This window comes from Spodoptera frugiperda, chromosome 19 (genome assembly GCF_023101765.2).
Source record: "Spodoptera frugiperda isolate SF20-4 chromosome 19, AGI-APGP_CSIRO_Sfru_2.0, whole genome shotgun sequence".
Classification (NCBI taxonomy): domain Eukaryota; kingdom Metazoa; phylum Arthropoda; class Insecta; order Lepidoptera; family Noctuidae; genus Spodoptera; species Spodoptera frugiperda.
In genome coordinates this window covers 3,562,828-3,577,000 of record NC_064230.1, presented here as the reverse complement: position 1 = coordinate 3,577,000, position 14,173 = coordinate 3,562,828, and the positions used below count along the sequence as shown (strand labels likewise).

Sequence of the window (14,173 nt, the reverse complement as noted above, 5' to 3'; positions counted from 1 at the left end):
TTGGCGTTTAGGAATTTAAGGATAAGAGAGGAGGATTAAGCATCTAGTAACCTCACTCACACCGTGAAACATAAAGTAAGATGACAAACGAATCTTAAACGAGCAATTTTTTAAATAAACAGTACAGCAATTACGTAGTGGGCCAACACTGAACTATTTAGTATAATAAATTAAACACAATGAAAATAGGAAAAAATCGCACAGAAATTGCAAAGATAAAGCATCAAAACGCAAAACAATGTCTCAAAAGACATTGTGCCAAACCAACGAAAATAAAAATGGTGGGCGCTTCATGTTTGACAGCTTGTGTTTCGTAAAAAAAAAAACACGAAAACGAAATAAAATATATTCTTGTTTAAATTAAATTAATACTAGAATACTAATCACAACAGACATTATTGTATACATTTTTAAATGCAATGGTACTATTAAATCGATATCATAATCTCATAATTAAAGAATAGAGTCCAATTAGAATCACGGGCTATGTTTACGTTTTTAGATTTAAAAAAATAAGAATTTAATCTTATTATGAGGTGCAGTGTCTTAAATTGTTCTAATGACACAAGAAAAACTTGTAAAAGCGATGGAATTACGTTCCATATGTAAGTATTTATTTAATATTTATATGTTTTATGTATTGATGAAAATAAACATATTATAAACATTATAGCCTTAAAACTACAGTTAGGAATTAATTATAAATACCGGTCAGGACACATTTAATATGAACTTCACGCTTTTAATATCGGAGAGGTAAGCAGAAGTGCACATATACTATGAACACAACACACATTCACGAGTTAAGTTATAAGTCCCATGTAATAAGAAGTAAAAGTACACATTATTTCAGACCCGTGCTATAACTTTGTAATTATTTTCATTGGAATATAAGGTACTAAGCTTTAGTTATTACTTATACATAGGCTAATCAATGTCCATTATTTGTAAACAACCCACAAAGGTAAAGGCAGCCGCCTTTCCACCAGAGATGTGCTATTCTACATTGCTGTGGATGCACTGGTGGAAATGGACTCTGCTAAGCTATGTTTTTAATTTGGAAAGATGGGTGCTATGCATGGCTACTATAGATACCAGCATAAACTATCATTAGAACTTAAAACGGTATATTTACCATGTTTATTAATTTCTATGAGTTTCTAATACCTATTTCAGCATTGTTGCAAGTGCTATGATCACGTATGAACTGAGGAACTAATTTTATATTATAATTTTATTATAACTTTCGTGGGACATACTAAATTAATTATTACACATAACTCTTTGACAAGGAACTCGACTAGTTTCAAGCCATCCTAGAGGCTCATATTATTTTTATATTGTAAAATTACTTTATTATTTCAGTTTCCCCAAAGAAGTAAATCTCCGCAACCGATGGGTGGAAGCTCTCGGCATGGGAGACTGGGAGCTTAGAGAACGCAGCTCTGTGTGTTCTGAACATTTCCGTGTGGACGACTTCTACGAGACAAGAGCCGGGATGAGGAGAATTAGAAGTGGTGCTGTGCCGATGCCTTTTAAGGTAAACTTACAATAGTTTAGATGACTAATTATTATTTTATTGTCTGTCTTGATGATTATTTTAAAACATTAGACACATATTATTATTACATATATATATTATTTATTTTCTCATGGAAACAAATACTTTCCAAGATATATCAATTTGAATACTACCTATTCTACATATTCTAAACCTAGTATACATATCCTAGTCTAAACCCAATATAATTTATATTTTCACAAACATTCAAAATTCACAGAAACATAATAAACTCTAAGGAAATACTTAGACGAGCATAATATATACATACTACTGCTAGTGAGGGAACCCTATAGAATACTCCCGATCCACTTTATTTAGCAATCTTTAACTTGAAAAAGAAGTTTATGTCCTTTAATTTTAGACTGTAAAACAAGAGACCATGGAGCCTAGTATATAGCTCGCACCAAGTGATTAAAAACATATGCAGTTTAATTTGCAGGCTCGACCGGAGTGATACCACGGCCTTATAGGCAACCGTGCGTGTTGTATACTCACACAGCTACATAGCTTAGTATCAGTCACATAGTTTTACAGTTTAGTCATTATATCTTCGTACCTTTTTTTTTGGAGATTGGAACCCTAGATCATCCAAAAAAAGAATTTCTCTCGGTTCAGCTGTTCAGACTTTGCGCTTGACTAATTTATTTTTATACAACCCCGTATGATATGGGCTCGCTACGATTGTGTCGGTTCGACCGGAGTAATAACACAGCCTCCTCGCATTCCATATGTTCCGCATTCTCCGGATAAATAGGGCGGCCACCTTAGCTAACTATAGCACCTGATGGTATGCTCGAGACACTGCAACTCTAGAGGAGTTAAAAAAGGAGAGTCCCTAAGAGCTTGAGGCACTGAATTAAAAGACATGATTATAATTTAATTTCAGGTTTGCAGAATCTGCCTCGCAATGGACACGAAGATGTATAATATAACGGAATCCAAACTGGATGTTATGTTTCAAGAGATCACGGGATTAGTTGTAAGTTTATACTTTTTAAATTTAAGTTTTAAGTGTGGAAGAACCATGCGTCGGCACGAATAGGCCGGCTCGACCGGAGTGATACCACGACTGAGCAGAAAACCGACGTGAAACAGCGCTTGCGTTGTATATGTGAGGTTACCGGATACCCAAGTACCTCCCTTCCAAATCTTCCCAACCCCCTTTTCCCCAAAAACCCTTAAATTTCAACTTCGCACTTGTTACGCATCGGTATTCGGGGTGTCCATGGGCGGCGACGATTGCTTATCAGTACCCTTAATACGAGTTCGCTTTACTTTTAAAGTAATCGAAACGAGAACGCGTTCGGCGCTCGGATTGGCCGGCTAAAATAATTTGTGACATTTTACCAAAAGTATTGAATTCGACTTCGTTTGAAACTGGCTATCTAATAAAGAAACCGAGGGTTGAGCACCCAAATTTTAACCGACTTAAGAAAAAAGAAGGTTATTTTCATATGTTTCCGTAATTTGCAGGGTTGGTCAGACGGCTGCCCCAGCGAGTGTGCTGGGAGTGTGCGGCCCGGCTGTCGTCCGCGTACCAGTTCCGAGAGAAGGCGGTACGGAGCGACGAACTACTGCAGGAATTAATACAACCGGACTCTTATGTAAGCAGTTTTATATATATCTAACTAGCGGACCCGACAGACGTTGTCCTGTTTCACGTCCTTAATTTCGAATTTGTCGGATCTGTAAAACATGCCCCAAAATGTGCAACTAGTGTAAATTAAAAATTAATCGGCATTGTCCAGCGGACAAAATTGTGAATCTAAGGCATTCGGATCCCCTTGAACACACACAAAAAATTAATCAAAATCGGTCCAGTCGTTTAAGAGAAGTTCAGTGACATACACACTTACAAAAGAATTATTTATAAAGATATGTACTAGCTACTAGGGTTTCTCCCACCACTAGGTTATTCTGTAAAGGGGTTACATTCAAGTTTTACGTTATGCAATGTATTAAAATTAAGATCCCCCCACCCCCATCTTTACACGTTACGTAACACTCAAGTAACCATTGTTCTGTAAAAGTAAGTTAAAACGTGTTGTAAGTAAGACTCAACTCCCAGCAACGTACCGTAACGTTTTACGAACAAAGTCATAAATTTTTATTTCCAATTAGACTTTTAAGGCACTTTGTGAAATCAATAGCAAATATAATAATATTAATTATCTTCTGTCAGTCAGTCCTCTAGTGATTTTGCTTTATTCTAAAGTAAGATTTTGAGCAAGAAACTCCAAATTACTCTTTTTAATCAGGTTCACAATACAATACTTGGTTACATTGTTTAAGATTGCTTCAACTATGTGCGAACAATGTAAAACAAATATCGTCAACGTTTTAGAAAAAGAAGAAGTTCCCCCAAATTAAGTTATTCCAAACATTCCGAACAACGTAGCTTTTTTAATCGTTCCTCCTATTGATCGCAACATAATGTCTTATAACCATCTTCTATCTTATTTTCAGCTAAAAATACGAGACATAAAACTAATAAATAGAACCCAGAACAAACTAACATCCAACTTAATACATAAAATATATGAAGCTGAAGACATAGACTTACACATACAAGATTATGACATTAAAACAGAAAGTATACAGGAAAATATGGATATACTGCACACAGAAGCTATGGACATTGATGTTAGTGCGCTACCTACAACTGGTGTTGAGATCAAAGATGAAAGTTCAAACGGAATCTTCTTTGATGAATATGATCACTTTGACGATGAGGATGATAGAGTTCTAAGTGAAGTTTATGTGGAGAAGAAAGAACCGTTGCCTGAAAAGAAGAAAAGAGTTAAATTGGTGAAGAAAGTTAGCAGTAATAGTGGAAGTAAGAAGAGTGTTGTTCAAACTAATGATCCGTACGCTACTAGTGAACGGTGAGTGGTTTTTAGACGTATCATTAGAACTTAAGAATTTCCGATATTTCGGCACTGTTGCAAACGTCATGATCACGAATGAACTGGACTGAATTAAATCAAGTTACAAGTGACAGTGGTAGCGGTGTCATTATACTCCAGTCCATCCGTGATCATGGCGCTTGCAATAGTGCCGAAATATCAGAAAGTCATAGACATAAATAATCATGGTAAATATCCCGTCTCAAGTTGTAATGATAGTGTTAGTGACCATGTCAGTTGAAAGACTTATACATCTTTTTAACCGATTTTAAAAAAGGAGGTTATAATTTTATTATAACTTTTGTGATACATACTACATTGATTATTATGTTATCGGCTTACTCACGTAACGAATTTTTGTAGTTTTGTTATAGCGATAAAAATAAAACTAATGAGTATACAAAAAAAGTTTCTTCGGGAAAGTTGTTTGTAATCATGAGTACAATCACGTGTTTTAATATCGTTCACTAATTACCAGTCACCCTATATATTATATTACATTCCAGGTACAAAACAAATGATGTAAAACGCAGACGTAGTAATGAATTAGACGAATCATTGTTCACGATAACGCCGCTGACATACGACGAACAAATAGAAGAGGTTGCTAAGAGACAGCAGAGTACAAACTATACTAGCGCCCCCTACAAGTGTGTTATTTGTTATCGGGGGTTTTTGGTTAAAGGCAGGTATACTGCTCATGCCGTTAGGCATAGTGAGGTGAGATTATTATTGTTATTTAACTTGCAATTCATAAAAAAAGTATCGTCACGCTTGTTATCCCCGAAAAGGCAGGCAGAGGTGCAAATTACGGCACTTAAAGACACTACATTGTATACCCACTTTTCAGCATTTGTGTTATCAGTCCCATGTAATAGGCGGCGAGCTTATTGCCATATTATACTGGTCACAATTCCAGACTCCGTGATTACCTAGAAGTGAATAAAAAAAAAATATGTCTTCGAAAGTATTTATTTCCGTAATAAAATAGAAATAACGTGTCTAATATTTTAAAACAATCTACAAGACGGACATTTAAATAAAAATTAGCCATTTACCCTTTTCTAATATATTTTTTGTAATGTTTTCAGCAAAGCGGTACATTTGAGTGTTTTATATGTAAGACTCGGCTGAAGACTAGTCGCGCGCTCCGCAAGCACCTCACGTCGCAACATACGGAGCAGTACAGTTGTAACGGATGTTCGTTCGTCACTAGGAATCGGTGAGTGCTATACATATTTATACATATTATTGGAAGCAAGTATAACAGCTCACACATAGGACCCATTTAGTATTTTAGTTTTAAGTAAAATTTCCGTGGTGCTTGGCGACTGGGCTTCTCCCAGTTGTGCAGTCTCTTTTGTGCCTTTAGGCTTAAGTCATTCTGTCTCCTGCATTAAATTCACCGAGGGAAGTGGAAACTATTGTTTTTTTCTTCTCTAATAACATCTTCTGATTTGTTTCATTGCGGGGCTTGTCCTATAAAAAAAATCTTTATGCCCCGCTTCGCACGCGTAAATATTGAGTAGGTATAGCCCGTTCTGCACCGCTCCTATTGGCCGTAGCATAGTGTTTTATAGCCTATCCAAAACAGAAGGAACTTTAAAATATTTTCTATATTCCAGGGGCGTCGCGAGAGAGCACCAGAAATGGCACGCAGGTCACAAATACCAGTGCCCACACTGTGCCAGCGAGTTCGAGTGAGTTTACAACTTATACAGACACTGCATATTATGTTTTATTTATTTTAAATAAATAAATAAAAAAAATAAATTAGCATCGGGGAGGCTTGAGATTCAGGGCGGGAAAAGTCATTGGACGATCCTCCCCCCCATTACACATTTTTAACTCATAGACATAAATAAACATGGTAAATATCCCGTCTCAAGGTCTAATAATAGACCCCCCCCAAGGAAAAAGGGGGACCCCAAACAGCTACGCCATTGGATCGTTACTAGTTTATATAAATAAATACTTGTAATCTGTAAACGCTTTTTATATAAGATGTGATTATGATACCTCTTCTTTTACATTTTCAGTAAATTGACAACATATTTGGGCCACATACGGATCAAGCATGTGTCGGACATAGTATGCGAGATATGTGGCTATATGTTCGTCAGTAAGAAAGGTGTCGAGGTACATAAAAAGAAGAAACATCATATGAGTGGGAAAAATGTGAGTATCTTTTTTTTTTAACGAGCAGACGTATCACCTGATGGTAAGCAATCGCCGCCGCCCATAGACTCTTGAAACACCAGAGGCGTTACAAGTGCGTTTCCGGCTTTTTGGGGGTTAAGAATTTAAGGGTTGTTGGGGAATCGGGGATTGGGAAGATTGGGAAGGGTCCGGTAACCTCACTCCCACAACGCTGTAGTTGTTTCACGTCGGTTTTCTGCTCGGCCGTGGTATCACTCCGGTCGAGCCGGCCCAGCAGTGCCGAAGCAAGGCTCTCCCACACTTTATAAGTTAGACTGCCTCGTTGGTCGAGTGGTCGTAAGTGCGACTGCCGAACAAGGGGTCTCGGGTTTGAACCCCGGATTTTCGAAAATTTCTCGGTGTCCGCTAGTATGTTTACCGGCTTGTACCATAAAATTAATTATAATTTATTGATATTTCCAGGTCACACTAGATGGGCCTTATTGTCAAATATGTGATGTGAAGTTTGCGTCGGAAGAAGCTCATGATAGACATTTGAAATTATCTGCGAGACATAGCAACGAGCATGGAACGTAAGTGTCTTATCTTGTGACGCGGGTGTGTAATACCCATGAAATAAGTTATTAGCAAGTACAAAGATGAAATGCCATAATGTAATTGAATACACAAAAAACGTGACGCCTTCCGTTTTGTTATTGTGATAAAAATAAAACTAATGAGTATACAAAAAAAAAGTATCTTTGAGAAAGTGGTTTGTAATTATGAGTACAATCACTTGTTTAAATATCGTTCACTAATTACCAGTCACCCTATATACGGAAATTTTATTGCAAAATAATTTATTTTTGACTGACCGATCTGAGGAAACTACTTAAATTATTGTTTTACTTTATTTTTTTTTAACGTTGCCCCACATTAGGATTTTCTCCTGTGTCGTGGGTGCGTTTACAAACATACAAGTTCATAATTCACATACACATGACACACAGACCCGAAACAACAATTTGTGGATCACACAAAGAGTTGCTCCGTGCGGGAATCGAACCCGCTACACATTGCACGGCAGCCAGTTGCCCAGCCACCGCGCCAACCATGCAGTAATTGTATTATATGTATATGTATTACTAGCTACTTCCGCGCGGTTTCACCCGCTCTGCTCGGCTCCCATTGGTCATAGCGTGATGTTTTATAGCCTATAGCCTTCCTCGATAAATGCACTATTCAACACAAAAAGAATTATTGAAATCGGACCAGTAGTTCCGGAGATTAGCGCATTCAAACAAACAAACAAACTCTTCAGCTTTATAATATTATATATATAGTATAGATAATTTATTTTTGACTGACTGATTTGAGGAAACTACTTTAATTATATTATATTTGTTTTCTATTCTCAGCAACCCCCCTCGGAACGACTCGCAGAGTAACCACGGTCACTCCATGAGAAGGAACGAGCGGCGCCCTATAATACACCCGCGGACACCGAGACCTGATGATGATTTGGAATCGCAATCTCCCGTCACTTGTGAACAGGTTAACTGGAATATTTTTTTATGGTATAAGCCGGTAAACGAGCAGACGGATCACCTGATGGTAAGCAATCGCCGCCGTCCATGGACACTTGAAACACCAGAGGCGTTACAAGTGCGTTGTCAGCCTTTTGGGGTTAGGAATTTAAGGGTAGTTAGGGGATTGGGAAGATTGGAAAGGTTTGGGCCTCCGGTAACCTCACTCACACAACGCAAGAGTTATTTCACGTCGGTTTTCTGTGAGGCCGTGGTATCACTCCGGTCGAGCAGACCCATTCATACCGAAGCATGACTCTGCCACACTTAGCATACTAGCTGATGCCCGCTGATGACTTTGTGATTTGTAACAAATAAAAGTCCCTTCAAAATCGATCCACTCATTTCAGACTTTAGCGAGAACAAACAGACAGACAGACAAAATTCATAAAAAATAATATTTTGAAACCATATAATAAACAAATAATAATATATTTGTCCGTCAGTGTGGCCTACAACTGCGGGACCTGAGAGTGTACGCGCAACACTTTAGAAGAGCTCACCCGGACAAGAATCGAACCAAGTACCCCGCGATGAAGACCCCTTGTATGTGTGAGCAGTGCGGGAAGATATTCCAGGTATGGTCATATTACTATTTTTCTGCTCGTACACATAGAACCATCAGACCACCACAGATGGGGCCCAGTAGGGCTGATGCGTAATCCGGAGCTGCGGATTACGCATCAGCCCTAGCCCTAGCAGGTTACCGGGGCTCCGGCTCAAAGCAGAGAAGTCATCGAAGATAGAGAGATTGTAAAAAAACATTTTTTTTAAAAGAGTAACGAAGGAGTTTCTTGCTCGTTTTTCTCCATTCGAAGCTACACTTTGGAACGAGCGCCTAGCTTCACTGACAGACAGACTGATGGACAATGCAATTTGACGTTTCAAAAATGCTTAATTAAGGATTTATTGAAATAAATGCTTTGACTTTGCTTTGAATGATATTCCTCCATCAAAAAAAATGAATGTCGTTAAGTGTCACCTATCTTAGCTTAAGGGTATGAGAGGTTGTACTACGCCCGAATATGTACTGAAATGCTTATCAATTTTAAGTTGTACTTAAATATCGTGCTATCTCTGTCATTTTATAAAGAATTGATAGTGACAGAACTAGTCTTGGGAGCGTCTTAAAATTGAGTAGCATTTCAGTATTCGGACGTTAATGCCATACATTTTAGAATATTTTCTATCTTTTTACAGAGTATGGCCTTACTAAAAGACCACATGTGGGTCCACACGGGAGTGAAGCGGTTCAAATGTGACCGCTGTACGAAGAGCTTCACTCAGAAAACCAATTTGATCATACATATGAAGGTACACAGCGGGACCCGGCCGAGCTACGAATGTCCGCTGTGTGGGAAACATTTCGCGTTCTATAATAACCGGAGAAGGCATATGTTTGTAAGTATTATTTGATTGTATGAAAGAAAGAAAAATTGTTTATTTGCACAGTTGTTGGATGATACAAACAAAACAAGAAAATTATTAATAAAGAAAATCTACTCGGCGAAATACTATAATAAACGGAGGCCCAATTTCCCCCTTACCAATCTTCCCAATCCCCGATTCCTCAACAACCCTTACATTCCTAACCCCCAAAAGACCGGCAACGCACTTGTAACGCCTCTGGTGTTTCAAGTGTTCATGGGCGGCGGCGATTGCTTACCATTAGGTAATACGTCTGCTCGTTTACAGGCGTGTGCCATAAAAAAGTACCGTAAAACGGGCTGAATCCAAATCAAGGGGTGAATAGATACAGGTATGGGGTGAACAGATGTTGGAAACAACACAAATTGTGAAAAGTGGGTTTACATTGTATAGCGACATTTCGCCATTGTGCCGTAATGTGCACTTCTGCCTACTCCTTAGGGGATAAAGTCGTGACGATATAAAAAAAAAAAAGTTTGAATTTAACGCGGGTGTGCCCGCTAGTTTTTTTTTATGGAATAAGTGACAAACGAGCAGATGATTCACCTGATGGTAAGCGATCAGCGCCGCCCATGGACACCCGCAACACCAGATTAGTCACAGGTGCGTCGCCGGCCTTTTAAAAAGGAGTAAGCTCTTTTCTTGAATCTTTGAAGGTCGTATCGGTTTGTAAATACAGCCAACGACAGCTCATTCCACAGTTTTGCTGTGCGAGGTATAAAGTTGCGCGAAAAGCGCACAGTTGTGGCCTGCCAACCATCTATATGATGGGGTTTTTTTTTATTTTTGAGGGGGGAAAATCATCTAATGACTTCTCCCGCCTTGGGCGAGGCGAGAGGGAGTATCAGAATCTTACTGACTAAACACCACCCCGTTCCTACTCCTGCTTTTCGAGCCGGAGCCCCGGTAAGCCCGCTAGGTAGTCCGCAGCTCCGGATCAGGCATCAGCCCTACTGGGCCCCATCTGTGGTATGGAAGTGCTGTCGTGTAGGTCGAGTTACTAACAACATTTTTATATTTTCAGATACACACCGGCCTCAAACCATTTAAATGTGATACGTGTGGAAAATGCTTCACTTCGTCTGGAGAACTGAAGGCTCATGTGGAACATGTACATTTGAAGAAGCCGTGGCCTAAACGGGCTCGGCAGAGGGCGAGGGAGTGGAAGTGTGACGAGCCGAGCATCGAAGATTGATGCTAACGGTGGTATGTTAGAAGTTTAAGTAATTTATTTGGATTTGTAATGTTATTGGTGAATTATGTGTGTTGAGGTGCTGATAGATTTGGTTATAGTATGAGTTTGTTTTACGTTTAACGAAAAGAGAGAAATAAAAAACATTTATTTTACACGCAAAAACACCAATGGTGAGTAGATACAGTTTGTACAGAGATTTCGCAAATTTCGTACTACAATTCCATTTATTGCGAACTTTGAATGAATGAATGGAATGAAGATAAATAAATGTTTTGATATGAAATTTAAAAAAAAAACGTTATTATAAGTAATTTCATTAGTAAATCAATAAAACCTACGGCCGAAGATTAAACGAGACTTCACATTCGGGAACCGGAGTAGCCCCACAGTTCAGCATGTGCAAGACAGGGCCTTGACACTTGTGCTAGTATTCTACTAGCCCCAAAACCGGAATGAGAGCGCGTTTGGCATCTGTACCCTTGTTGGCCGGTCCATTTAAGCCGGCTAATCAGAGCGCCGAACGCGCTCTCGTTTCGTTTGAAATATTCCACAATTTTTACGATAGAAAGCTAAAAATCTGTCCCCAACCCCTTAAAAAGCGCGTGCTAAGCCGCAAGCAGAATACTAGTTACAAATAACCTGGGGCCTTAGGCTGCTGTTACAATTGTGTCAGAATGGTCGATCACTGATCAGTGCAAGAGGGACGGAGTTATACAACCTACGTCCCTCCCTACGCTCCGTCCCTCTCGCACTGCGATAAGGCCCCCTGTTCTTTTAATGAATGATTTCTATTTCTAAATGAATGCTCAAGTGTATCAGCACCGGCGTGATGTTTTATTTATCATATGAGAAAAAGATGTTAATATTAGTTTGATTTTTTAAGTGCTTGACGAGTATAAAGTCTCAAATTTTGTGTATAACAACACAACAGAATCTGGGATTGTGCCCAGTATATGGCAATAGACTCACGTGAATGGAAAGGGGTGTTACATTGTATATGTACAACCTTTACCTACTGTTAGATTATATATATTATAAAGATATAAAAACAAATGGCTTCCTAAGACATTTTTGTACTAAAATTAAGTAGTATATAATTTAGGTTTAGCCTAGTTTTGATCTCAGTTCTTTTGGGCCTATAGTCTATATGTATACTTATATATACTTATTATAAATTAAAAAATGTATTTAAGCGTGTAACTCCTAAACGACTGCACGGAATTGTGTGATTTTATTGTTGTGTAGTTAATGCTTATTGTCCACGTTGCGTCAATTGACGAAAGCATGCAATAGACAAAAACGATAGAAGGATTTCACGTTGCCGCTTCATGGACAGTTTTCAGTGTTTCTAAGCATGACACAAGTTTTTGTAATTGTTTTTAAAGGATGCATGCATTCGTCAAATGACGCAATGCGGACAGTTAGGCTCTATCGGACTGCACGTTTGATTTGCAGACCTATTGCAGTCGTGTCAATTGCATTGAAACTGCAATTTTCAGTTGGATTGCAGTTGAAATGCATAAATTAATTATACATATTTTAGAATACATTTTTTTACACAATGGCGTTTCTGTGAAAACCTAAACTGAACCCAGAGCGTTTGGATTAAGATCGGTTATTGAATAAGTAATCACGGATGTTCACAGCTTAAAAACATAAGTACAATTTTATTTTGTACTACAGAAATTAAATTATGTTATATTTTTTATTATTTTAAAGGCGTGAAATATGTATGTTTAGGTACATGATAATAATACTCAAAATTATGTATATTTTAGTTAGTATTCTTGTATTTTGTGGAGATTAGGAGCAAACTATTGTGTAGCAATCCATGAAGCAAGTACAAAGAGGAGATGCCATAATGTGATTGTGCACTGTGACACAAACACGGCCCTGTCCAATGATATTATAAGTAAACAGGTGTAGATAGGTTATAAGCGCTCAGAAAGTGGCACATTAAAATGTGGACAATTGGCAACGTGTTTGTAGTATGGGACCGCTAGATGGGAAATAGAGAGGGGCGTGGTTTGTAACGTCCCGCGCTCCCCGTAAAGTGTCACACATTATGTTAAAGGGAAATCCAGTTATGACATCTCCTCTTTGTATTTGCTTTATGGTAGCAATGGACTGTCAAATGCTGTTTATGTTAAATTGATCTTAAAAAATTACTTTTAATTTAAGTATTCTATTCGAATGAAGGCTCATTTATTTTATAATGAATTTTCAATGCAAAAAATCAATTTAAAATCATTAAATCCTTTATTAAATACCTATCAGTGTTTTAAAAAATGATTTTATTTACTGGAAGTATGTTGTTGAAATAAGTTGGCCTATTAGTATGATTGTATTATTTACAAGAGGCTCTTTTTAAACTTGAAATGTATGAGCAAAACGCGTTAATATTATGGCTATAGGAACAGAGTAAAGTTCCCTAAGCAAGGCTTACTCTTGAATCCAATTCCGATCGATCGACATTGATATTGTGAACGTACTCTTGGGTTTACGCTAGAAATTATCGTGACCGTTTTGCTCATAATTTCTTGTTTGATAATTATGTTAGTTTCAATAACCTATCTATCCGTAGATTTGCTTACAAGAGATACAATTTTGATTCATTTTCGATAGAACATTTTTGAGGGGTGAAAATCATCCAATGACTTCTCCTGGCTTGGGTGGGGGAGAGGGAGTGTCAGACTCTTACTAACTAAACACTACATCGTTCCTACTCCTACGTAAAGCGGTATTTTGTATGAAACTTAAATAAGACGCGGCAGATCAAATAATTCCTCAGAGCCCTCCCCGTGGTATAAGCGATAGAAAATGCACAACGAAGCTACATCTCTACTCGTATCTAATACCCGAATCTACAGATAGATAAGTTATTGAAATTGGCCGTTAGTCTTAAATATATAAAGACTTATATTTAGTATAATTTATATTTAAAGTGTAATATATATTATGTAATAATGATTATATAGAGTGGTGTGAATTTGTGAAATATGATTATTATTTATTGAAATGGAAATTAAATGAGTTATGAGTACTTGTAATATAATTATGTAATAATGATTATAGAGTGGTGTGAATTTGTGAAATATGATTATTATTTATTGGTATGGAAATTAAATGAGTTATGAGTACCTATATTTTTTGTTTCTTTTATTATGGCTTTTTTGGTTACCATTGACATTTTTTTTGGGTGGCTCAAGCTGCCTATTACCAGAACGAAGCGAAGAAACGGAGTTATATTAACCAATAGGATTGCACAAAATCATTTTTTTATGGGATAGGAGAGCAAACGAGCATTCGGTAAACCTGATGGTAAGTAATAATCGCCGCCACCCCTAGACATTCG

The 14,173-nt window shown here is 37.7% G+C and overlaps 1 protein-coding gene across 1 annotated transcript; it reads left to right on the top strand.

Moving 5' to 3' along the window:
• Window positions 1-308: 308 nt before the first annotated feature.
• On the top strand, window positions 309-13,852 carry LOC118281193 (zinc finger protein 347-like). Its single transcript, XM_050700636.1, has 14 exons — window positions 309-605; window positions 1,366-1,540; window positions 2,451-2,547; window positions 3,038-3,168; window positions 4,031-4,449; window positions 4,977-5,190; window positions 5,562-5,692; window positions 6,096-6,170; window positions 6,510-6,648; window positions 7,093-7,202; window positions 8,028-8,163; window positions 8,642-8,773; window positions 9,396-9,596; window positions 10,648-13,852. The coding sequence occupies exons 1-14, from the start codon at window positions 532-534 to the stop codon at window positions 10,816-10,818; spliced, it is 2,205 nt and encodes a 734-aa protein (XP_050556593.1). The 5' UTR covers window positions 309-531; the 3' UTR covers window positions 10,819-13,852.
• The last annotated feature ends 321 nt before the right edge of the window (window positions 13,853-14,173 follow it).

What these genes read in the sequence shown, in the direction of transcription:
- LOC118281193 (XM_050700636.1), top strand. Translation starts at nt 532, where the DNA reads ATGAGGTGCAGTGTCTTAAATTGTTCTAATGACACAAGAAAAACTTGT. An exon ending in CTGTGCCGATGCCTTTTAAG is followed by an intron (nt 1,541 to 2,450) that starts GTAAACTTACAA and finishes ATTTAATTTCAG; the next exon opens with GTTTGCAGAATCTGCCTCGC. An exon ending in CTCCCGTCACTTGTGAACAG is followed by an intron (nt 8,164 to 8,641) that starts GTTAACTGGAAT and finishes TTTGTCCGTCAG; the next exon opens with TGTGGCCTACAACTGCGGGA.